General features: G+C 40.2%; 1 protein-coding gene across 1 annotated transcript in view; it reads left to right on the top strand.

Annotated features, from left to right (window-relative positions):
• SV2C (synaptic vesicle glycoprotein 2C) overlaps window positions 1-22,068 on the top strand; it is a 238,607-nt gene that overhangs the window by 204,837 nt on the left and 11,702 nt on the right. Inside the window, exons 7-12 of the mRNA XM_012664552.1 lie at window positions 9,781-9,891; window positions 10,328-10,416; window positions 13,952-14,116; window positions 17,033-17,166; window positions 18,692-18,895; window positions 19,370-19,529. Coding sequence (XP_012520006.1) covers window positions 9,781-9,891; window positions 10,328-10,416; window positions 13,952-14,116; window positions 17,033-17,166; window positions 18,692-18,895; window positions 19,370-19,529 — 863 coding nt within the window. The remainder of the gene's footprint in view (window positions 1-9,780; window positions 9,892-10,327; window positions 10,417-13,951; window positions 14,117-17,032; window positions 17,167-18,691; window positions 18,896-19,369; window positions 19,530-22,068) is intronic.

The raw sequence follows: 22,068 nt of genomic DNA, 5'->3' as shown, positions 1-22,068 counted from the left end.
GATGAGATGTATGTAGTTCTCTCTATTTATTTTCTCCAAGAAACAGGAAGTGAGGTCAAGTGCAAGGAGTGGGGTCGGCTGCTGGAGATTTGAAGAGAAATGGACAAATGGTATAAAATAGCTTTGGAAACTGGGAGAAAAGCATATTGCAAATAAATGGAGAGAGAAATGGGTGGACAACACACCCTTTATGCACACAAACATGCTCACATACACACATGCACACGTGCACACCAAGAAAGGGATAAGAAGACAGACTTCGCAGCTAATGAAGTAGAGAAGGACCTAAATAGCAACACATAGTCTAAGCTTCAGCTACTGGATGAAAGAATTTATGCTCGAAGAAACTGCATCATAAATTGAGCAGAGCTGGACTCTGGACCAGGTAGTTCTCTTCTGGGTCTAGCTGTGGTCCAATTTCCTCGGTAGGCTGAAAACTGCCCACCTGGAATCACATTGCAGTCAGTCTCTCCACCCACTGAGTGATGTTCCAGAGCAGTAAGAGTGAAGGGCACAACATCCCTAAACCAGATGTCAAGAGGGAGCCTACAGTCCTCCGAGAAGCATCTGGAGAAGTCTGAGCCAAAGCGTGGAGCCTGAAGTTTCATAGAGAATGCTAATTCTCCGACCTAACTGCTATCAGTCAAGTTAGCAGTAGAGCTGTCACTGTAAAGAGAAATGTATTGGTTCCTATTGCTGCTGTAACAGATCTCCACAAGTACACTGGCTTTAAACTACACAAATTTATTATCTTATGCTTCTGGAGGTCAGAGTGTAAGCGGGTCACCAGGCCTTCTGGAGGCTCTAGGGGAGAATATGTGTCCTTGCCTTTTTCAGCTTCGACAAGCCACCTGTGCTCCTTGGCTTGTTGCCCCTTCCTGCATCCTCAAATCTCTCTCCAAGCTGACCTCTGCTTCCCTCATCACATCCCTCTTTTCTCACTCTGACTCTCCTCCCCCTAGCCCTTTCCTTATAAAGACACTTGTATTTACTTTGGGCCCAGCCATATAGTACAGGGTAATCTCTTTACTCTCAAGATCTTTAACTTAATAACACTTGAAAAGTCCCTTTTCGTGTAAGGTGACTGATTCACAGGTTCTGAGATTAGGATGAGGATATACTTTGGGGGGAGGGAGCATTATTCTGTCTACCACAAGAAGCTCCCTGCTCTCTGCACTGTAATGACTTTCTGCTTGGTTAAATCGTTTCCCCCTGTTCTTCTTTGAAACCTCTACCTTCTGACCTAACTGATTTGAACAGTGATAGTGGAGACCTTCCCCTTCTTGTCTTCACTCTTTCCTCCTGTACTTTATGGAATGTGCTTTAGCCACCTAAAGTTTTTAGTTTTTTTCCAGTGCCTAAAATGATAGGATTTTAGAGGTTTTTAAAAAGAAATTCTTTATATGAAGCTCCAAGATCAAATATGACATGAATAAGTTATGTTTTCTCTGTTCCATCATAGAATTTCTTCTGCATTTTGGATATGTGAGACTTTGGAACTTCTGCTACATAAAACATTAACAGCAATCATGCTCCCAAAGTTTATGATATAATTGATTTAGCAATCCACATAATCTTCTTATATTAAAGTCTCAGATATTATTAACCTAAGATTAATATAGCATGTCATTGATGTTTACATTGTTTGTCAACAAATTCAGTGTTTAAGAGTCAGTGAGGCTGGGTGCAGTGTTCACACCTGTAGTCCTAGCACTCTCAGAGGCTGAGGTGGGAGGATCACTTGAGCTCAGGAGTTCGAGACCAGCCTGAGCAAGAGCGAGACCCCCTCTCTACTAAAAAAGAAAAATTAGCTAGGCGTAGTGGCATGCACCTGTAGTCGCAGTTACTCTGGAGGATTGCTTGAGCCCAGGAGTTTGAGGTTGCAATGAGCTATGCGACATCACTGCACTCTAGCCAGTGTGACAGAGGGAGACTCTATCTCAAAAAAGTAAATACAACTATGCGCACACATGAAGCTGTGTGTTGGTGTAAGATTCTGTCTCGCATCCTGGCACAGAAGACTCTGATATGTAACTTCAGCTCTGTGGCCTTGTGGAAGTTTTATCACCTTCAGAATCTCACATGACTCCCGGGTAAATAATAAGTAATTATAGAGCTCTCCTGGGGCAGCATGTAGACTACCCGACTTCTGTTCACAAAAATACCAAGCGTTGCTGTAAATTAAAATTTCACCTCACATAATTCATCCATGCCTCTGTAAATCTCCTCTGTTTTCAATTAGATTTGATATGCCTCATTATTTCTCATTCAGCACTATATTTGAATTTTGCTTTTATCCATTTTGTATTCATTCTAATATTGGCTTTCTTTTAATTCTTGAAGGGATTTGTTTATATCCTATTGTGCTTATTTTTATGTTATAATAAAAATCTATATTTTTGTAATTAGAAATTAAAGTCCTGGTGATCTGCATGACATGTGTATGAGGAGATATATAACTGCCAATTCCTATAAACTGTACGGTCAGGGTGCTGGCAGGAAACTGATGACACCCTCAAAAAGGGCCATGGAAAAGAGTTTAATAAAGGTACTATTTACAAAGATCTGGGAACTGTTAAGAGAAACCAGTAAGGAAGGATATAGCACCTTGGAGCCACCAATGCCTCAAAGAGCTACAGGAGAGGGGTGGCCAGAACCTGACAAGAGCTGCGGGTGTAGGAGGAGGCCCAGGAGATGAGTGCACCCACTGCCACACCTCCACCCAGCCAGGGGACACAAGGAAAATAAATATCCTGTCCCTCCTCCCTCCCTCTGTTCTCTGGCCTGGCTTCCTTTATTGATAACTAGCTGAAAGCCAGTGGGCAAGGAAGCCAGTTGGTGTAGTCCCTCGAGGGCCATTTCCTGCATGCAGCAGGGCGGAAAACAGTGGAGAGTGATCTGGAAAAGCTAACAGAAGATACCCGGTATAGTAGACTGGTCTGTTGGCAAAAGCATTGTCCCAAATTAATCTTGGCCTTTGGGATTTGGTTGTACACGTGTACATGTTCCCCCATGCTTAGGCCCTGCCCCCTTTGGTTCCAGGTACCTTTGTTCTCAGCACTGCCATGGGTGGTCTTAGGACCATGAGCTGATCACTGGGGCTGATGCCTGGATCAGCTCATTTCTCCATGGATAGTAAGATTTAGCTCATCAACCCACAGGGCAGACACTCACAGTGATTTTTCCAGTGGGCCATCTGGGAGGAGCTCTCCCTCATTCTTCTGCTCCTATGTTTCCAGGGTGGAGCTTCAGCATGGGGTCGGCCTACCAGTTTCACAGTTGGCGTGTGTTCGTCATCGTCTGCGCGCTGCCCTGCGTCTGCTCCGTGGTGGCCCTCACATTCATGCCTGAAAGCCCACGGTTCTTGTTGGAGGTAACATGTGCTATTATAAATACTCAAGTAGCCCACATACATTGGAAAGAGTTCCTTGTTAATTCTAGGAAAGTATGTTTCCATCTTTGTGAGGCATGTTTCTCCTCCCTACTGTGGAACTCTGAAGGGTTTTGGTTTCATGGTGACATGCTTTGAACAACCAGCATGTGTGAAAGCTGCCTCATGGCCAGCAAACATTCATGTTCCACCTTAAGCAAATAACTTTTTGCTCAATGAAGAGAACATGGTTTATTGTTTTAAAAATGGAATTTTACTAGCCGAAGGTACCATTTCCAGTTATAGGCACATTCTTGAACTGCTAATGTATTCGGTGATATCCAAATAGTCTGTCTGTTCCAATGGGATGTACCTAAACACATTTGCACAATTACACCTCATTTGATCTGACAATACAAGATGGTTATTGGAAAATCAGGGAGGGTAAGTGTGTCACTCCTAGAGCTTCACTGTCTCCTCCCATTTCTTAGGTTGGAAAACATGATGAAGCTTGGATGATTCTGAAGCTGATTCATGACACCAACATGAGAGCACGGGGCCAGCCTGAGAAGGTCTTCACGGTGAGTCTGCTCCTCAGAGAAACCGCAATACCAGGGCTTGGGGCATGTGGCATGTCTCTCAGGGACAAGACTGTCAATATTTTAGGCTTTGCAAGCCATATAGTCTCTGTCACAACTACTCAACTCTGCCATTGTAGCGAAAAATCAGCCATAGCCAATATGTAAACAAATGGGTATGGCTGTGTTTCAATAAAACTTTATTGACGGAGATAGGCAGAGGGCTGTTTGGGGCCCATAGATTGCCAGACCCCTGCCTATGCCTATCTAGGACCCCAGAGCTCTGTGGTTAGTCAAATGATAACACCAACCCAAGAGATGGGTTAGGTGGAAAGCCTACATTTTCTTCTCAGACATATTCTCTGATTGCCAGGCTCAGAATCTGAGGGCAGGAGGCCTTTGGTTGTAAGGACCACCAGGCGAGTCTCCTTGACTTGCTATTAGAGAGGATCTGGCCCCTGTGGGTCCATCTCCTCTGCTTGGCCAGGTCACTATGCTTGCCCCAGCCACCCATCTGAAACTTGTTTCCACGTGCTGCTCAGCCAAGGAGCTGAAAGCACCCTATGGTTTCCTGGGTAAAGCAAATATATCTGGGTTCAAAACCCAGCTCTGTGATCTACTTGCTGTGTGACCTGAGCAAGTAACACCAAGGTTCTGAGCTTCGGTTGCCTTATCTATAATTAGAATAACACCTAAATGATAGAGTTGTTAGGTGGGTCAAATAAGATCATGTATGTAAGGCACTTAGCGTACTGTCTGGCACATTCTAAGTACTCCATAAACAGCAACTATTAATACATACACACATCTGTATACATTAAGATAAACATCTGTGTGTATATATTATACATATACATATAAATTGCATATACACACATCTGTATATCTGTGTGTATATCTGTGTGTATATATTACACATGTAATATACACAGAGATGTATATATTATACATATATTAATATGTATGTCATACATATTAATATATATACACAGATGTGTGTGTGTGTGTGTATATATATATATATGACTGTGTGTGTATAGGTATACAGGGACAGTCAGAAGACAAAGAAAACATTATAAAGTTGTGCTCTGAGGCACCACCCTGGAAGCCCAAGACTTACTGACATCTTTCATGCCTCTTTCCTGGCACCTCTTGATGTTTTATCTCATGAGACATTCCAGGTATTATAGGCTTTCACTTAGGTTGTTGAAGGATCTAATATGAGGTCTTGTTCAAGTTTAACTGAGAGGTGCCAGGCCAGCAGTGTGCCGTATGTAGGAGAAAACCTGGACTCTGGGCTACATAGAGAAGCATATGCCAAACAAACCGCAGTGAAAACTTTTCCTTAATAAGAGGACAAAAGCTTGTGAAAAATTATTAAGGCCTTTAAAAGTTCTCCCGAAATTTCAAAACCAGACAAGTTCATTTACATAAGAAGGAAATAGAAGGGTATTCTCATAAATGGAAAAGCCCAGAAAAATACCACCCATATAATGCTCTTGAAAAAAATAACTTGGTGTATTCAAACCAAGATAAAACAAAATTGATAAATCAAGAAGTGAGTTAAACACATGAATGTTAACATAATTATCTTCAATAGGCTAAGATCTAAAAGAAATGTCAAAAATATTTTTAAAAGATACGAAATAATTATTTTTTTATATTCTCTAACAATTTTCTATACCTAAAGCCACAGAAGTTGTAAATAGCAAGAACATTCAAGAGTATTCTTATAAAAATATAAGCTAGAGGATACTTTTGAAAAATTTAAAAATAACTAAAATTGGAGATTAGATATACTTTTCAAAAACTTTGAACACAGGAAAAAGCACAAAAAGCATAGCTCATTTATAAGGAGAGAGGAAATAAAATTTTTTTTAAATTAGAAGTCTTAGGGCACGAGTGGAATTATTAGTTTATAATAAATGAAAATAGTATAAACACTCCTATTAAAAGACAAAACGATCAGATTTAGTCAAAACCCCAAATCGACCATATGTATTTTGTATGTGACAAAGTGACACAAAATACTTACCCTCATTAGTGGGAATTTTGGTCTCTAGGCTTCCAGGTACATTTTCAAGTGACATCCAACACCCCCAAAGGTGTACACTCAAAGCAGCCCCATAATGTTTTCTCTAAGATGTCAGGAATTATCCTTCACAACTCTGAGGCCTTTACAGACCTTGGAATACTTAGTAAAATTGTAAGATTATTTACTGAAAGTAAAAGAAAAAAAAGAAAGAGGAAAAGAAAGCCAGTAATAAATAAATGAAAAAACGAAGAGACCTAAGCAGCCTAACTGGTCATAAAACTAATCTCTGGGTTTCCTGACAACCAAGGCAAAAGATACATTTAATGGATCATGTCATTTTTGACATAAAGTAAATGGAAGTGTAGCTGTTTTTCAGGAAAGGCCAACTTTAGTTGTAATTTGTGGAAAGTTTATTTACAGGCTATATTATAAAGGATATTGAACAATATAATGGACATTATCTTCAATAACACTTTTTGCATAAAGGCAGGTATTTTACACATGGCCATTTCTTAGGTCAATAATTAATCAGAACTTGGTAAAGGAAGGTAGCCATGTAGGAAGCCAGAGAAAGGCAATCTAAGTATGTGGTTTCTATTTGATGTGGCTTGACATGAACACAAGGCATAAAAGAATCAGAGATTTATCTCCAACATACATATTTTATTATACATGCACACAAGTAGGCACACACATGCATAACACACACCTATTTCACTTTCTACTGGCTTCCCATTGTTTTCATGATAAAGACAAAAATTCTTACTCTGGACATCAAAGCCCTGTCCCTGACTACTTTCCACTTCCTCTCTGCAGCTACATTCATCTTCCAGCTCTTTGGACTTGGTATTGTACCTAATCTGCCACACTGCCACGCTGCTGCTGTTTTCTCTGCATGGAATGTTCTTCATACTCTAGTTGCAAAGTTGATTCTCAGTGAAGAAAGTCAGTCTAAATTAATTTAAATTGGATGCACGAAATTTTCTTGAAGTAGCAATAGTTTTTAAATCTTTTGATATATCTAGTCATGCAATTAGACTAAAAACACTCTGTCTAAAATAGGTTTGGGAGGACATATGGTAAGACATAGAAGGAACCTAAGTGAGATCTTCAGTGACTTATAAATAACATCAATTATAGTTCTTAACACATGTAAAATAGTCTCTGCTTATACAGTCCACTGCTATCTTATTTATGCATTTTATTTTTATTTAGGAAATAGATTTTTCAAAATGTAAAGGTAGACTTCAATCTAGCCTCAATCCAAATCATCACAGATTCTTAAATAACATTTTCTCTGCAGTGTAATGGAGAAATGAAGATCAGTAACGGCTGTCCTCAATTAGGGGCCTAGAAACCTTGAGTAGCTTCTTATTTTGAGTACATGCACAATAGAGGAAGAATATTTTTAAGTTAAAGAGTCATAAAGCTGGAGAAATCTTGAGACATCATCTGGATACTCATCACTTAACCCTTCTCAGCGAGACGATGATAAAACCCTTTATTACCAAAGACCTTCTGAGAAGGTGTCTCTGTAGGGCCTCATTTCCCTGCTTACCTGCCTTTTCTTCTAGAAGGGTTGAGTTACCAGGTCCACTCATGGTTGTCTGTGTTAATGTTATTGTACTAACATTAGAGGAGAATAAGGTAAGAACACTCCAAAGGAATGGATACTCTCAAAGTCATTTATATGTGACTTTCAAAGTTATCACACGATTCTACCACAACAAATTTACCTTGTTCCTTGTTACAGCTACAATACAATGAAGTCGCATGCATTCTCCTATGGTCTCCTTTTGAAGCTCTTCTAGTATGCCCTTACCTTAAATATTGTTGTTTTCCAGGACTCTGTTTTCAGCTAACTTCTCTTTTAACCCTGTATACTCTCCTTAGCTGATCTTAGCTACTTCTTGCATTTCTGTCTTCTAATGCACAAATCTCCTGAGTTTCAGACATGCCCACGTTGAAGGATTTTGTGGACATCCTTACAGATCCTATAGACCCTTCAAAAATTGTATCTCTAAATCTGAATTTATCACCTTAAGAGTCCTCAAGCCTCATCCTTATCCTAAATTCTATCAGCAAGTACCACTTGCACCACCTAAAGTGGGAAACCATCAATTTATTTCTTTCCTTTTGCCTCATTACATCCAAAAAATCACTATGTCCTGCTATTCTACCTCTTAAACATCACTCATTATTGCCCCTTACTTTTCATTCTTACTGCCACTGATTTGGTTCAGCCCTCATCACTCACTGCATTCTGTCCTTGTAGTATTCTTCAGGAATCCCAAACTCTTTGTAGTTACCCTGCCCAGAGAAATACGAGAGAAACACTATTTTCTGTCATACCTCTGGACATTTGCACATGGTATTCCTCCCACTGGGAATGTCCTCCAAGCACTGTACATGCATGACAGATAACAGACTTCTCTATAAACCTCAGCTTAAATTCTGCAGTTCATGAAGCCTTCTCTCGCACTCCCAGATCAAATGGGATATTCTGAAAGTATTTCCCACCTTATATAGACCTCCGTTAGAGTATTTTCACTTTGTATGGTAATTGCTTGGAGGGTATGGTGTTTTATGTTTGCACCCCCCTGGGTACCAATGAATGAATGAACAAAAAACAAACATTGATGAGTGGAGAAGAGGAAGGCTCCCAAAAGTAGTATGTTGAATTAAGAACACTCCTTTAATGTTAAAAAAAATTTTTAAATCTAGAGTATTAAAAAATAATCCCTACATGGATTATTTTGAGCTGACAGCATTTGGAATCCCCTATTTAACTCAGAAATTACTTTTCTAAAGTAAGACATCTTTGTCTGCTTGGCCAGAAGGAAGCTACTGCCTACCTGATATAATATGGAAGATGTCAAAGGTCCCCAAGTCACCTCTGTCAAAAGCTGGCCTTGGTACCTGGCTTCTCACAATAGAATTGCCACTTTGGATGTTGTCAGGATCTCCAGAAAAATCTGTTTAAATCCCTGGCAGGGGTAATGTATGCACATTTCCTTGTCCTCTCGGATTAAACAAAAACAGGTAAATCTTGATTAACAGGGGAAAGTAAGCCAGGTCCACAGAGGAACCATTCTTCCTTTTTTTCTATTTTCAGGATTCACTCTCTGTGTTGAAACCATTGCTTCTCCTATCTTGTGGATCTTTCCCTTAGCAAAAGGAGGCTAACTTCAGTCATAGATGTAGCTTTTTTATACTGACCATCCTTTATTTCCCTTATGTGGCTGAAAAATCGGCGTTGATGCTTGCAATCGAAACTCATCCATTCAACCTTGCATCAGGGCCACCTGTGGGTCTGTGCTGTCTAGCCACTGCGGGGACGGCTGTGGGGAAGGAAGAAAGGGCCGTGATGGTGCTTAAGAACAAAAGCTTTAAGAACTTCCATTAGAGGTCAAATTTATCAAATAAGAAGGTTTCAAAGAAAAGTATATACAGTCACTAGTTCAAGCAAAATAATTCTTAATCCAGACGCTATTCGATCTGGATGTTTTATCTATTAATACTAATGTATGTCTTTGCAGTAATGATCAAAGAAGAGCATTTTGGTTTCATATTATTCCATTACTACTTACTCTTCTCCCATTTCTCTATGGTGTTCCCTCTCATTCATTCTTTATTTGGTTCTTTTAAGCACTATTTGGACCTGTATACTTATGGAGTGATTATCAATACCACTTACTTTTTACTGGAGTCATTTTTGCTCCTGTAAAAACAAGTTGTAAGCCTAAGCTCAGCAACTTCAAAGAACTCAGCACTTTGCACTTTGTTGCTCTCTACAGGTAAACAAAATCAAAACCCCTAAACAAATAGATGAGCTGATTGAAATTGAGAGTGACACGGGAACGTGGTACAGGAGGTGTTTTGTTCGGATCCGCACAGAACTGTATGGAGTAAGTGACAAGTCCTGCGCTGCATGTCAACTTGTCGCATGTGAGGGTAGTCAGAAGAGGAGTTGACTGTGCTTGTCCCATGAGAGAGGCTCTTCCCCGCTGCCCAGGACACCTGACTCCTGGACTGGGACCAGGCACTTCCACCCCTTCGGATCTGAAGTTACCAATACATTCCTCTGTGGGAAAGGGAAGGCGTTAGGCCAGGGTTCTTGGTAGGGATGGGGTACCTTGGAGTCTAGAGTTACTTTGTCCATTGGCCTCCAGGAAGCTGAAAAATGAAAATCCCAGTGTTTGGTTTCCTATGGCCTTTAGCTTTTACATTTTAAGTTGAAATGAATTCAACCCAATGAAAACTCAGCTTTTTTATAATTTGGTGGTGGTGGGAGGGGTTGATTAAATAACTGCATAAGAAAACTAACTCTCTAATATTTCACAGATTTGGTTGACTTTTATGAGATGTTTCAACTACCCAGTCAAGGAAAATACAATAAAGCTTACAATTGTTTGGTTCACCCTGTCCTTTGGGTAAGTGATATTTAAATTCTTGGCAAGCAAAATTGTTGAATGTTCACATTACAACTCCCAGCCTTGCTGCCTTCTTTCCTTTTACCACTTGATGCTGTTAACCTGCTAGTGAAGAATTTTGTTTTCAGCTTAGATTTGCTGACAGTTGTGGTTTTTATAAACCAGTTATTTTATTTATCTTGTCATAAAGCCTGGGTGGCAAAACCAAGATCGTTTGGAAAGCCCATGAAGGCTCCAGATGATTTGCCCTGTGACTTCTCCACCATCCTCTCTCAGCCCCAGCCACGCCAGCCTCTCTGCTCTTCTTGAACATTCCAGAACTGTTCAGGCCTTGGTACTGGCCCTCTGCCTGGAACGCTTCCCCAGATACCTGCCCTGCTCATTTCCTCGCCTCTTCAAGTCTTTCCTCAGATGTCACCTTCTCACCCTCCCTAAGCGCCTTCTTATAAATCGCAGACCCTTCTCACTCCCTATCCCCTTCTGTGCTCTGTTGTTCCCCACAGCACTTTCCACCTTTGAATATGCAGAAGGCTTCTTTATTCTGTATAGAGAATAGTCTGGCTTCCCTGTCTGGAATCCCAATGAGGACAGGGGTTTAAACTGTCTCATTCACTGATATATATCCCTAGCATGTAATAGAAGCTCAATAAATAGTTGCTGCCAAGGAAATAAAAGTACCATATATGTGTTCTAGGAAAAGAGGAGGTAGAGAGAAAAATGTCAGGATTTGATGTGCTAATCATTGACGTAGTCAGCTTAGAATGTGTGTGTACAACTCTGCTGTTGCCTAATTCACTGTTTAGAAAAAGGCAATTAGATAATACCCTACACTTTTAAGTCACTAGGATCTTGGTGCCTGGTAGAGCCTAACATTTAAGCTGCAAGTTCCATCTCTTAACGGCCCTAAATTAAAACAGGCAAGTGATCAAAGATGACTGTTTTTTCTCAGTGCTGAATAAGGTAGGATAGGGGGAAAGAAGGAAGCCGGGGTCAGGAGACCTAGCAGCTGTTCTCTGGGTGACTGGGTTAGCTATGTGACTCGGGGACATTACTTCGTTTCAGCTCCTCATTTCTAAATTGAGAGTTGATTTAGAATATGTAAAGTAATTCCCACCCAAATTCTAGAAAATCCATTAATCTCTGAAGGAAGGGAAGGCTGGAAATTAACATATAGTAAGTGCCTACTGTGTGCCGAAGCACTGGGTTAGGTACGAAGTAGACAGAAGTCTTTGAAGTAGACACTGTCAAGGTGTCAAGAGTGGTAATCATTATCTGGTTTCTTTTGTTTACTTATTCATTGTCGACCAGATTTTGATCCTTATGATTTCCTTACTGCTATATCCCTGGAACCTAAGCAGTGCCTAACATTTAGTGATTGTTTGGTGAATGTTTGCTGAATGAATGAAAAAGTAGCTGAAACCCCTCCACATCATTGATGATGGACATTCCAGGGCAATATGCTTCCCCTCATTGCCATCCTAAAGTTTTTCTGCCCCATGTATCTGATGAGGGAGCAATGCCATAGATATTGCATCCTGAGTCATTTCTTATTCAATGACCACCCTCACACTCCCCAGTAATTCATTCATGATCTGAATCCTGAGGCAGAGATGTTTCAGGAATCCTCATGACAATGATGGCGATTAAAAATGACTCGTATGTCCTTGGAGCACTGTCTATGTGCTAGGTGCTTTGCATGCCATTTAGTCTGAGCAACCACCCAAGAAGGTGAATGTGACCATCATTCTGATAGCAGAGATGGGCAAATGAGGTTTAGATAACTGGCCTGAGTTCATGCAGCTGGTAAGTGCCACGACCCATATTCAAACCCAGCCTGTCTGCCTGCAAAGGTGATGCTCACAACCGCTTCTTTCTTTGTGTAGCTAAGTGTCACTGGGGGTAAACTAGAGTGGTGGTTTTTGAACTTCAGTGCACATCAGAAGAATCACCTCAAAGACTCCACCCCCAGAGCTTTTGATTCATCAGCTCTCAGTAGAGCCTGACTTTGCATTTCAAACAAGTTCGTTGGTGATGGCAATGCTGCTGGTCCAGGGACCCCACTTTGGGAATTACTACTTTAGAGCAGCACTGTCCAATAGAACTGTGAACCGCAGATGTCATTGGAAATTTTCTAGTAGTAGTGATGTGGGGAAAAAAAAAAAAAAAAGGAAGCAGGTGAAATTAATTTTAATTCTATACTTCATTCAATTCATTACGCCCCAAATAGTATCATTTCAACATATAATCCATATAAAAATTATTAATGACAAATTATACGTTTTTTTTTCTCATAGGTCTTCAAAATCCTGTGGTATTTTGTATTTATAGCATGTCTCAGTTTGAACTAGTCACATCTCAGCTGCTTGGTAGCCACATGTGGTTAGTGGCTACTGTACTGAACAGCACAACCGTACAACACAGTGTTAGAATAACACGTTAGAGGCTAAGAGACAGGAAGGAGAAATCACTTGGATGTTCACATAACAACCTGAATGTCCTTTTCACAACCTTGAACCATCCTGGGAAATGGGGCCCTACCCCCAAGTTAGCAGTATCACAGTAGTGTAGGAACCAAGAAAGATTCTCCATTCATGAAAGAGGTTATTCTTTAAGGGCTCTCACAGTTCTTGGATCCCAGGAGTTTGTACCACCAGACTAGGAGATAGGGTTTCTCAGCATAACCTGGGATGATGAGAAAGACATTGGGGCCGGGATGCCAGATGTCTTCATCCATTTGTGCTGCTATAACACAATACCACAGACTAGGTAATTTCTAAGTAACAACATTTTTTTTTTTAGAGAGACAGGGTTTCTCTGTATTGCCCAGGCTGGTCTGGGACTCCTGGCCCCAGCCTCCCAAAGTGTTGGGATTACAGGAGTGAGCCACCACACCCAGCGAATAATAGAAATTTATTTCTCACAGTGCTGGAGGCTGGGAGTCCAAGATCAAGCCACTGGCAGGTTCAGGGTCTCATAATGATCCGGTCTCTTCTTCCAAGATGGCACCTTGTTGCTGAGTCCTCCAGAAGAGACAAACACTGTGTCCTCACGTGGCAGAAGGAATGGAAGAGTCAAAAGGGAGGGAGGCAGCTCCATCACACCTCTTTTATGAGGACACTAATCCCATTCATGAGGGCTCTGCACTTGTGACCTAATCACCTCCTAGAGGCCCCACCTCTAATACTATCACATTGGGGTCTAAGTTCTAACACATGAATTTTGAGAGGACACATTCAGGTCATAGCACCATGTGTGGCGTAGAATGGGATTCTTTCAGCACATCTCTTCCTAGAGCAGGGGTTCAGGAATTACATACTGTGCTTCTCCAGCTGACACCAGGCCATCTCTCTGGCTTGATTTTTGCAGATCAATGGTGGTGCAGGGGGTAACCTGGATTACTGTACCATTTATTTATAATGTTATACGGAGCCAGCGCTTCTCTGGGAACCACTACCACTCTGAAAACATTAGGGAGGTGTTCATTGACTCTGGTATACTAATGTCTTTACAAACTCACATTTCTTTGTCTTTGCAGGTACTATGGATTATCTGTTTGGTTCCCTGATGTCATTAAGCATCTGCAGTCCGATGAATATGCATTGCTAACTAGAAATGTGGAGAGAGATAAATATGCAAATTTCAGTATTAACTTTACAATGGAAAATCAGATTCATACTGGAATGGAATACGACAATGGCAGGTCTAGAGACTTTGAAAAAACTTAATTTGCTACCCAGTCACAAAAATTTATTTCTTGTTAGTCGTTACTGCACTAAAACATTCATTATTTTTTTTTTTTTTTTTTTTTTTTTTTTTTAGTTTTTACATGTAGTCACTTTCACAATGAATTTGAATACTTCCAAATGGGCTTTAAAAAAAAAAGGTACACATCTATCAGTTACTTCACGTAAAACTATTTTTGAAACTCTAGTTGTTTATATTTATTAAACAACTGAGTTGCTTCATATTTATTAAGCAGCTGAATTGGCCAATGTGAAAAGAAAATTTAGAGAGACTTTGAAGAGCAACGGAAATAAGTTAGGGTAGAGAAGAATGAGGAGTATGAGGAAATAAGATGGGCTATAGGATAATTTTAATTCACAGAAGAAATCTGAAATGTAATTTGATAAGTCTTCTGTTCCTAGAAAGGGGACCACTTTTCAGAATTCCTCTCTTCTCCACTATGCTGGATCTAGAATTGGGGTATATCAGGAAGAGTTTAAATTAGAGACAGGAATGATTCTCCAAAGTTAAGGGCTTTGAAAAGACAGAAAGCATGAACAAAGAACTCTTGAGAACGGGATCTGAAATGCTTCTCACTGACAAGGGAGAACTGGCTCAGGGAGGTGATTCTGGGTCATTCTTTCAGAGAGGGAAAAGAACAGACAAAGTATTAATACCTGTTTATATCCATGTACTTCTCGTCTGAACAAATAATTGCTGGTGTGAGCTCATGATTGCTTCCATCATTCTTAGGAAATTGTCCCAATTTCAAAAGTGAGAAAAGTAAAGATATAAAGTAATCAAAGTTGCCCAGGGCAAAAACCAGTCTGGAAAGATGGAAAAGAATTCTGTGGGATGCATATGATCTGTGTAATGGAAAGGAGAGTTACTCACCGGGAGGTAATTATAGTAATTCAGGGAGGGACCTCATCAAAATCCAAGCCATATGGGATCACCTTGACTTTCCCACATGCAATACTGCACTTGTATTTTGCAGAAACCTTAGTGTCAAGTGCTCTGTAATTCTAAGGTGAAAGTTTGTTTAGCTAAGAAAGTATTGTTACTCCATTAGAAATTTCTAATATATATTCATGTCTCTGACAGTCATATTTTCAATAATATTTATTACAGTTCAAGCTAGATATTCAGTCATCACTTAGAATTTTTTTATGTCAGCAATATAATGATTAATCATTTTAATAATATTAAAATCCTTTTAAAACATATACATTATACATTTGTTTTAAAAGATGATAGAAAAAAATTTTTTCGTCCATCAGGAAAATTTGAAATATCACTGACTCATTTTTTTAAAAATAGCTTTCCCTATTCAACATCATAAAATGGCAATTCTTCCTGTGCTGATATGGAATAACCTCCAAGGTAGACTATAAGGACACAGAGCCAAGAGGTAGCTAGCACTTTGTATACAGAACACTCCTGGGAGAGCACATAAGAAACTGACGGCAGTGGTCACCCCGGGGCAGAGGAATTGGTTGGCTTGGGGATGGGTGGGAAAAGACTTGGTTTTTCCATTTTCAATCTTTTGAATTTTGTACCATGGGTATTCTGTGTGTACATTAGCCATTCAAAACTACAATTGATTCCCCTTTGCAAATTCAGTTCCATTTCAGAAAGTTGATAATTGTCTTAAAATGTGCCATTATTTAGCCTCCTTTAGTGTATTTATTAATAGATGGTTATACTCTGGGCCCCTGGAGTGGGGGTTGAAACAAGATTATTTTTTTAAGCTCATTGGTCTATGAGGCCACAGTGCATTTTGAACCAACAAATGCAATCAGGCATTAGGGTGAGAATAAATTTGAAAGTACTCAATTGTTAGCGAATTGCTTTTAAGTCAGCTCACTTGTACACAAGGATCAGTTCCTTTCTGCCCCTTATAAAAGAGATACTGATATAATAACTCCATCCTCTAGTGAACAAGCATTTTCCTGTCAGTGTCTGGCTAAGTATACATTCATAGTCTCTTAATAAAGTACCAAGGTACATTATGAATATTTATCTGTGAGCTGGGAATCTTTATCAGTGCTGATAAGGCTTGAGTCACAGACTCTCATAAGATGTTATGATCATTATGACTATTATCATCTTCACCACCTAGAATTCCCCCTTTTAATACCTAAAAATGTTGATGTCAACCATGAGAGCCAATTTAAAAAAGTTAATAAATAATAGTCAAAAATCTATATGAACAGCTTTTATTTTCTACATGTTTCTGAAAATAAGCAGAGCTCTCATACTTCTGTTTCAAGCAGTATCTGTTGGCTATGAGAAGAATACTAGAAATGAGTGTGACCTATGAGTTTCTTGACCTCTAAGGTCAGTCATTCTTCTCATAAATGAAACAGAGTTCTCATGCCCTTTCTTCAGGACAACTGGAAGTCCCTACAGTAGAATGCAGAAGCCTTGGGTTTTCAGATCAGGAAAAAAATTCTTATTAAAAGTTTGAGTAGGAGAAAGTCCTCAGGTTACAGCCATTAATCCCAAATAGAGAATTTTCAAATAAAGGCATGCATGAAGAAACAAAAGTGTAAGACTGAAAAATAATTAATGGCCACAGGTAATCCCGAAACTCTCTACTTTCAATTGCATACCTCACAAAACCATTTACCAACATCTCAAAAAGCTAAGGGAAGTTATGGTCAGTGTCATCTCTTCTCCTGGTAGAAAATAATATTGGTGAGCAATGAAAGAGCCAAAGGACAGGCTGGATGAGGAAAAAGCAAAGAGCCTAGAACATCCATGAACCTATGTCCTTTATAATTAAGAAAGTCCACAGTGGGGCATCACATCTCTAAACCTGTTTGACTTAGCTTTGAACTCTGATGGACGTTAAGTCATTGATGTAAATTTTTGTGTGTGTGTTGGACAGATTCCTAGGGGTCAAGTTCAAATCCGTAACTTTCAAAGACTCGGTTTTTAAGTCCTGCACCTTCGAGGACGTGACTTCAGTCAACACCTACTTCAAGAACTGCACATTTATTGACACTGTTTTTGACAACACAGGTAGGCGTGCTACTTAGGGCCCAGCTCTGGGTAGAAATGTGATAACCATGTGATGGGATGACAGAAGCTTATGTGGGAAATGGATATTAAAGAGTAAATGAACAAGTTCCTTCGATCAGATTGGGTCAAATGTAAATATATATTGTTTGTCTTTGTCATATTTAATGCAAATGGGGCTTGCCAAAGTTCAAAGTTGGCAGAAAGAAAAAGTCCTTTGGAGAATAATTTTTAAAGCAAAGAATTAACCTGTAGTTTACTTAATAATCCTCGTTTCAAAATCTGGTGTTTGCTTAGGTGAGCATGCTTGAACTCTACAGTCAACAGAGATGGACAACATGTGACTATGCTCAATCAGATATAATATTTTAGCCCAATTCATATAATGGAGTTTGAAAATCATCTGGGGGGAAGGGGGAAAAGAGGGGAAGCAAACATTTATTAAGCACATACTGTATGCCATTTCCTACTGTAGGTCACTAGACATTCATTATCTAAGTTTTCGTAATAGCTGAGGCTAAGAAAAATTAAGTAATTTGGCCATAATCATAGACCTAGTAACATCTGGTGTTTGAACCCAGGTTTATCTGATTTCAGAGCCCATGCTTTCCCGTCCCTACCCATTGGTCTGTCTGTCCTATAAAATGAGTCCAGCATAACAGCCTGGCACTGGCAGAAATATCAGTGCGTACCCTGTTGCCAGCCCTGTCTTCCTGGTGCTCAGACAGGAGCCAGCTCTGCCCAGCTCCAAACGAGAATGGGATCAGCTGTCTCCATTTTTTGGTTTTTCAACAGCGCTACCTATCACTGTCTTCTAACCCTTTCAACCTGAGAAGACCAGCTTTTTTGGCAGATCTTGATCAGCAAGGAAGATAACAGTTTCAATCTCACAGCCTTTTAGCAGAACCCACCACCATCTGCAACCCTTCTTGGATAGTTCCAGGTTCCAGAAGTGAATGCTAGTGACCTTCTGATGAGGCTGACTCTTGTTACTCATTGTATTCCTCCACAGAGACCTTAAATTATAAATTCAGTCTCAAGGACCCAAGGAAAGGCCTGTTCCTTCTCTATGCCTCAGAGACCCATAAAATGGCAATAATAAGGCTGATTCATGCACATTCTAAAACAAACTGTTTTCATAATTGTAATATGTAAGCTATTAGTACTATAAGGATAGTCTTTATGTAACATAATAATTAGAACAAAGTAATATTGTAAAGGAGTAGGCAAGTAATATAATTAGCAATGGCCAAACATAGGAAATCAGAAGATAACTGGACTCTTTTACTTAATTTATTCCTTTATTGAACAAAGGTATCTCATCATTCAGCTATTTTGTAATGTGAGGTCCTGGTCTAGACCCTGTGCTTTGGCCAGAAGAAGACACAAAAAGCCAAGCCCACCCAGGCACAAAAGCCCTCAAAGAATTTACCAGCCCATGATTCTTTTCCGAACAGGCTTTCTTGTACTGGTGCACACCTGTTAAGAGCTTGATGAATTGTCTTTGCTGTTATTGTTGTTTCTGCAGATTTTGAACCATATAAATTCATTGACAGTGAATTTAAAAACTGCTCATTTTTTCACAACAAGACGGGATGTCAGATTACCTTTGATGATGATTACAGTGCCTACTGGATTTATTTTGTCAACTTCCTGGGGACATTGGCAGTGTTGCCAGGGAACATCGTGTCTGCTCTCCTGATGGACAGAATCGGGCGCTTAACAATGCTAGGTATGTGCTCGGTTTCATGTCAAATAAAAGAGCTGCCCCTGCAGTCTAGAGGGAGCCTGTTTGCCACTGTACCCACCCCTCGACGCCTGTCCCTTAGAAATTTGCATCCCCTGAGGAGAAATCCCTTAGACCTTTCATTAGGACTAAATTGTAGTGAAAATTATGTCTAATTACATTTCATTTGAGCAGTTTCCATGAGTTAACAGACTGAAAAACTAATTATGTGTAACTAATGTATATTTTTCCACTTAAGTAGCTGAGTAATGGATGATGTGCATTTCTTACTTGCTGTGTTCAGAAGGCGGTTAGAGGAACCAACCTTTCATACAGGTGAACGCACCTGTATTCGAGCTTTATGGAGCCCAGTCTGCAGCTTCCACGTAGAATTTTCCTGAGAGATCTCAAAGACCCAAGGGTCCTTGGTCTGCTAAGATGACGGGAAACATTCCAGCCTTTTGTCTGCATTGTTGGCAGGTGGCTCTATGGTGCTTTCGGGGATCAGCTGTTTCTTCCTTTGGTTTGGCACCAGCGAATCCATGATGATAGGCATGCTGTGTCTGTACAATGGATTGACCATCTCGGCCTGGAACTCTCTTGATGTGGTCACTGTGGAACTGTACCCCACAGACCGGAGGTATGTTGATATGGGCCTCTAGGAAGAGGCACTTCAAGTCCCATAGGACCACTGAAAAGTCATTAAAAACCAAGCCAAACTATCACTTCCCCAAGAAAGTGAAATTCAAAAAAAATCTGGCTTATGAAGTTGTCAGTCTATTTATATCTTTTAAAAAGAAAATGTAGGCCAGGTGCAGTGGCTCATGCCTGTAATCTCAGCACTTTGGGAGGCTGAGGCAGGAGGATCACTTGAGGCCAGGAGTTTGAGACCAGCCTGAGTAACATAGACTCCATCTCTTAAAAAAAAAAAAAAAAGGAAAGAATAAAGTTTCTAGCAGGAATTAATAGGGCAACAAAACCAGTGAAGGAATTTAATTGTGTCCATAACTTAGTTTGCTGGCTAACAATATGAGGAAGCTGTAATGAGGCGGCGAAGCTTAGGATTTAATAGCCTATCTTGGCCCACATTTTAAGAGGCTAATCAGTCCTGAGAGGGTCATTATCTTACGTTTGCAGGTATCTGCATGAGCTCTGCATTAAGCAACCATGAAGAGGTCTCTAGAATATATCTCTTGACCTTCTTGGTTTGTTGGAAGAAAGCCCAACACATTTCTAGTTACAAAAAAACAAAACCAATTGCTCTCAAAATGGAGACCCAGAGACTCTGTGCCTCATATCAGAGAAAAGGCTAGAAGAGTAGAGCTTCAGCAGCCGAATAATTAAAGAACAGAAGTTCTGTTTTGCCATTTGCCATGAGCTAAGATAAATGACCTTTGCCTTCTTCTATTTCACATACAACTTCTATGTTTTGTTGCCATGGAAGTCCTCTGAGCTAGAGGATGGAGTCAGTATTATTTGGACTTAGAAATGGAGGAGGATCTTTTCTAGAACTGTGCTGAAACATTTGGGATATCAATTTGCAATTGATCCTGAGTGCCTCCTCTGGGTTCTTTCCTTTGTTTATGGGCCCCAGTGGGGTACATTCTCCTTGTGTCCAGGCTCTAACTTATATTTCTTCTCTGAGAACACGTATTACTGAGCTAGAAGGCACCCTATAGGTACTCATACATCCATCTCCCCGCAGAACATCTGACCCTCAAGAACTCTGGATATCTGCTTATCAAATATTTTAATTCAGACCCTCGGCAAACCTCCTATTAAATACTTAGTCTCTGAAAGGAACTGTGCAATCTACATACAGCATCTCCTTCATTCATTCAACAGATGTTAATATTCTTTTGTGGGCAAGGTCCTGAGGTGGGGTGCCTTGGGCTGTGGGATGGGGGTGCTGCGAAAAGCAAGATTAAGGCTCTGCAGCTTTCACTGAGCTTTCTTTCATCAACCTCTCATTCTGCAAACAGGGCCCAGGTGCAGATTACACTATACATCTAATATAAACTCCTCAATGTTGCAGCAAGGCTGGGTCATAGCCTCCTTCCTTTTTGTTTTACACTGTAAGGGTTTGCTACTATTTTATGAGTCAGCTGCCATAAGGAACGGAAGGATGGGTGTTGTCCTATGACAAAAATCTGGCTTTAAGAAAAGCACACACAAAAGGGGCAAATGGAAGCATGGACCTACTATGTTTCTGTTGTTGGAAAGGTTAAACATCAACTGAAATAAAAACAAGTTGCTGTTTGTGTTAGCTCAAGTCCTCTGAGAAGCAGATGTCAAACCCGAGTGGAGGAGGAAGGAAGGGACAGTGCTGTGGCCTCCCACCAGACTGGTCAACAAGGATGGCCTCCCACAAACCTTATTTAACAATGTGAATACCTTTTTCAGCCCTGCTCTTTTTCTCTTCTCCTGCCTGAACTCCAATGACATAAATATTAGATCTTTTGGTATGCTCCCCCTGCTCCCTGATTTTCTGTTAATTTTTTTTCTTAGTCTGTTTTCTATGGTTCATGTTGGATAGTTGCTATTGCTCTAGCTTCCAGTTCACTGATTCTGTCCTCTGTCTTGTCCATTCTGCTGTTCAACCCAGTCACTAAGCTTTTTATGTTGGTTATCATATTTTTCAGTTCTAAGATTTCCATTTAGTTCTTTATTTCTTCTACTTCCTTGCTGAGGTTTTCTATGTTTTCATGATGCTTTCTAAATTTCATGTCTCAAGAGTGTTCATAATTGCTCACTGAAGCATTATTATGGCTGCTTTAAAATATTTATCAAATAATTCTGACATCTCTGTCATATCAGTGTTGCTGTCTGTTGATTCTCCTTTTTCATTCTGTTTGAAATTTTCCTGGTTATTTGTATGATGAATGATTTTTGGATTGAAAGCAGTCGTTTCCATATTATGTTATGAGTATTTGGATCCTCTTTAAGCCTTTTGTTTTGGATGGCTTTCTCTGACTCCTCTCTGACAAGGGAAGGGGAGGTATTGCCTCATTATTACCAGGTGAAGGTAGAAGTCCAGGTTCCCTACTCACCATCCATTCCCATCCGGTAGGGAACATCCTTGCTACTGCTGGGCGGAGGTTGGAGTCCTCATGATCATGGATACTATGGAGTGGGGAGGAGGGGTGAGAGTCCCAGCTCCCTACTGAGCCTTCTCTCAC

This window comes from Propithecus coquereli, unplaced genomic scaffold, assembly GCF_000956105.1.
Source record: "Propithecus coquereli isolate 6110/MARCELLA unplaced genomic scaffold, Pcoq_1.0 Scaffold9, whole genome shotgun sequence".
NCBI classification, from domain to species: Eukaryota; Metazoa; Chordata; class Mammalia; order Primates; family Indriidae; genus Propithecus; species Propithecus coquereli.
The sequence above is the reverse complement of the archived record's forward strand: the minus strand, read 5'-3'. Positions and strand labels throughout refer to the sequence as shown.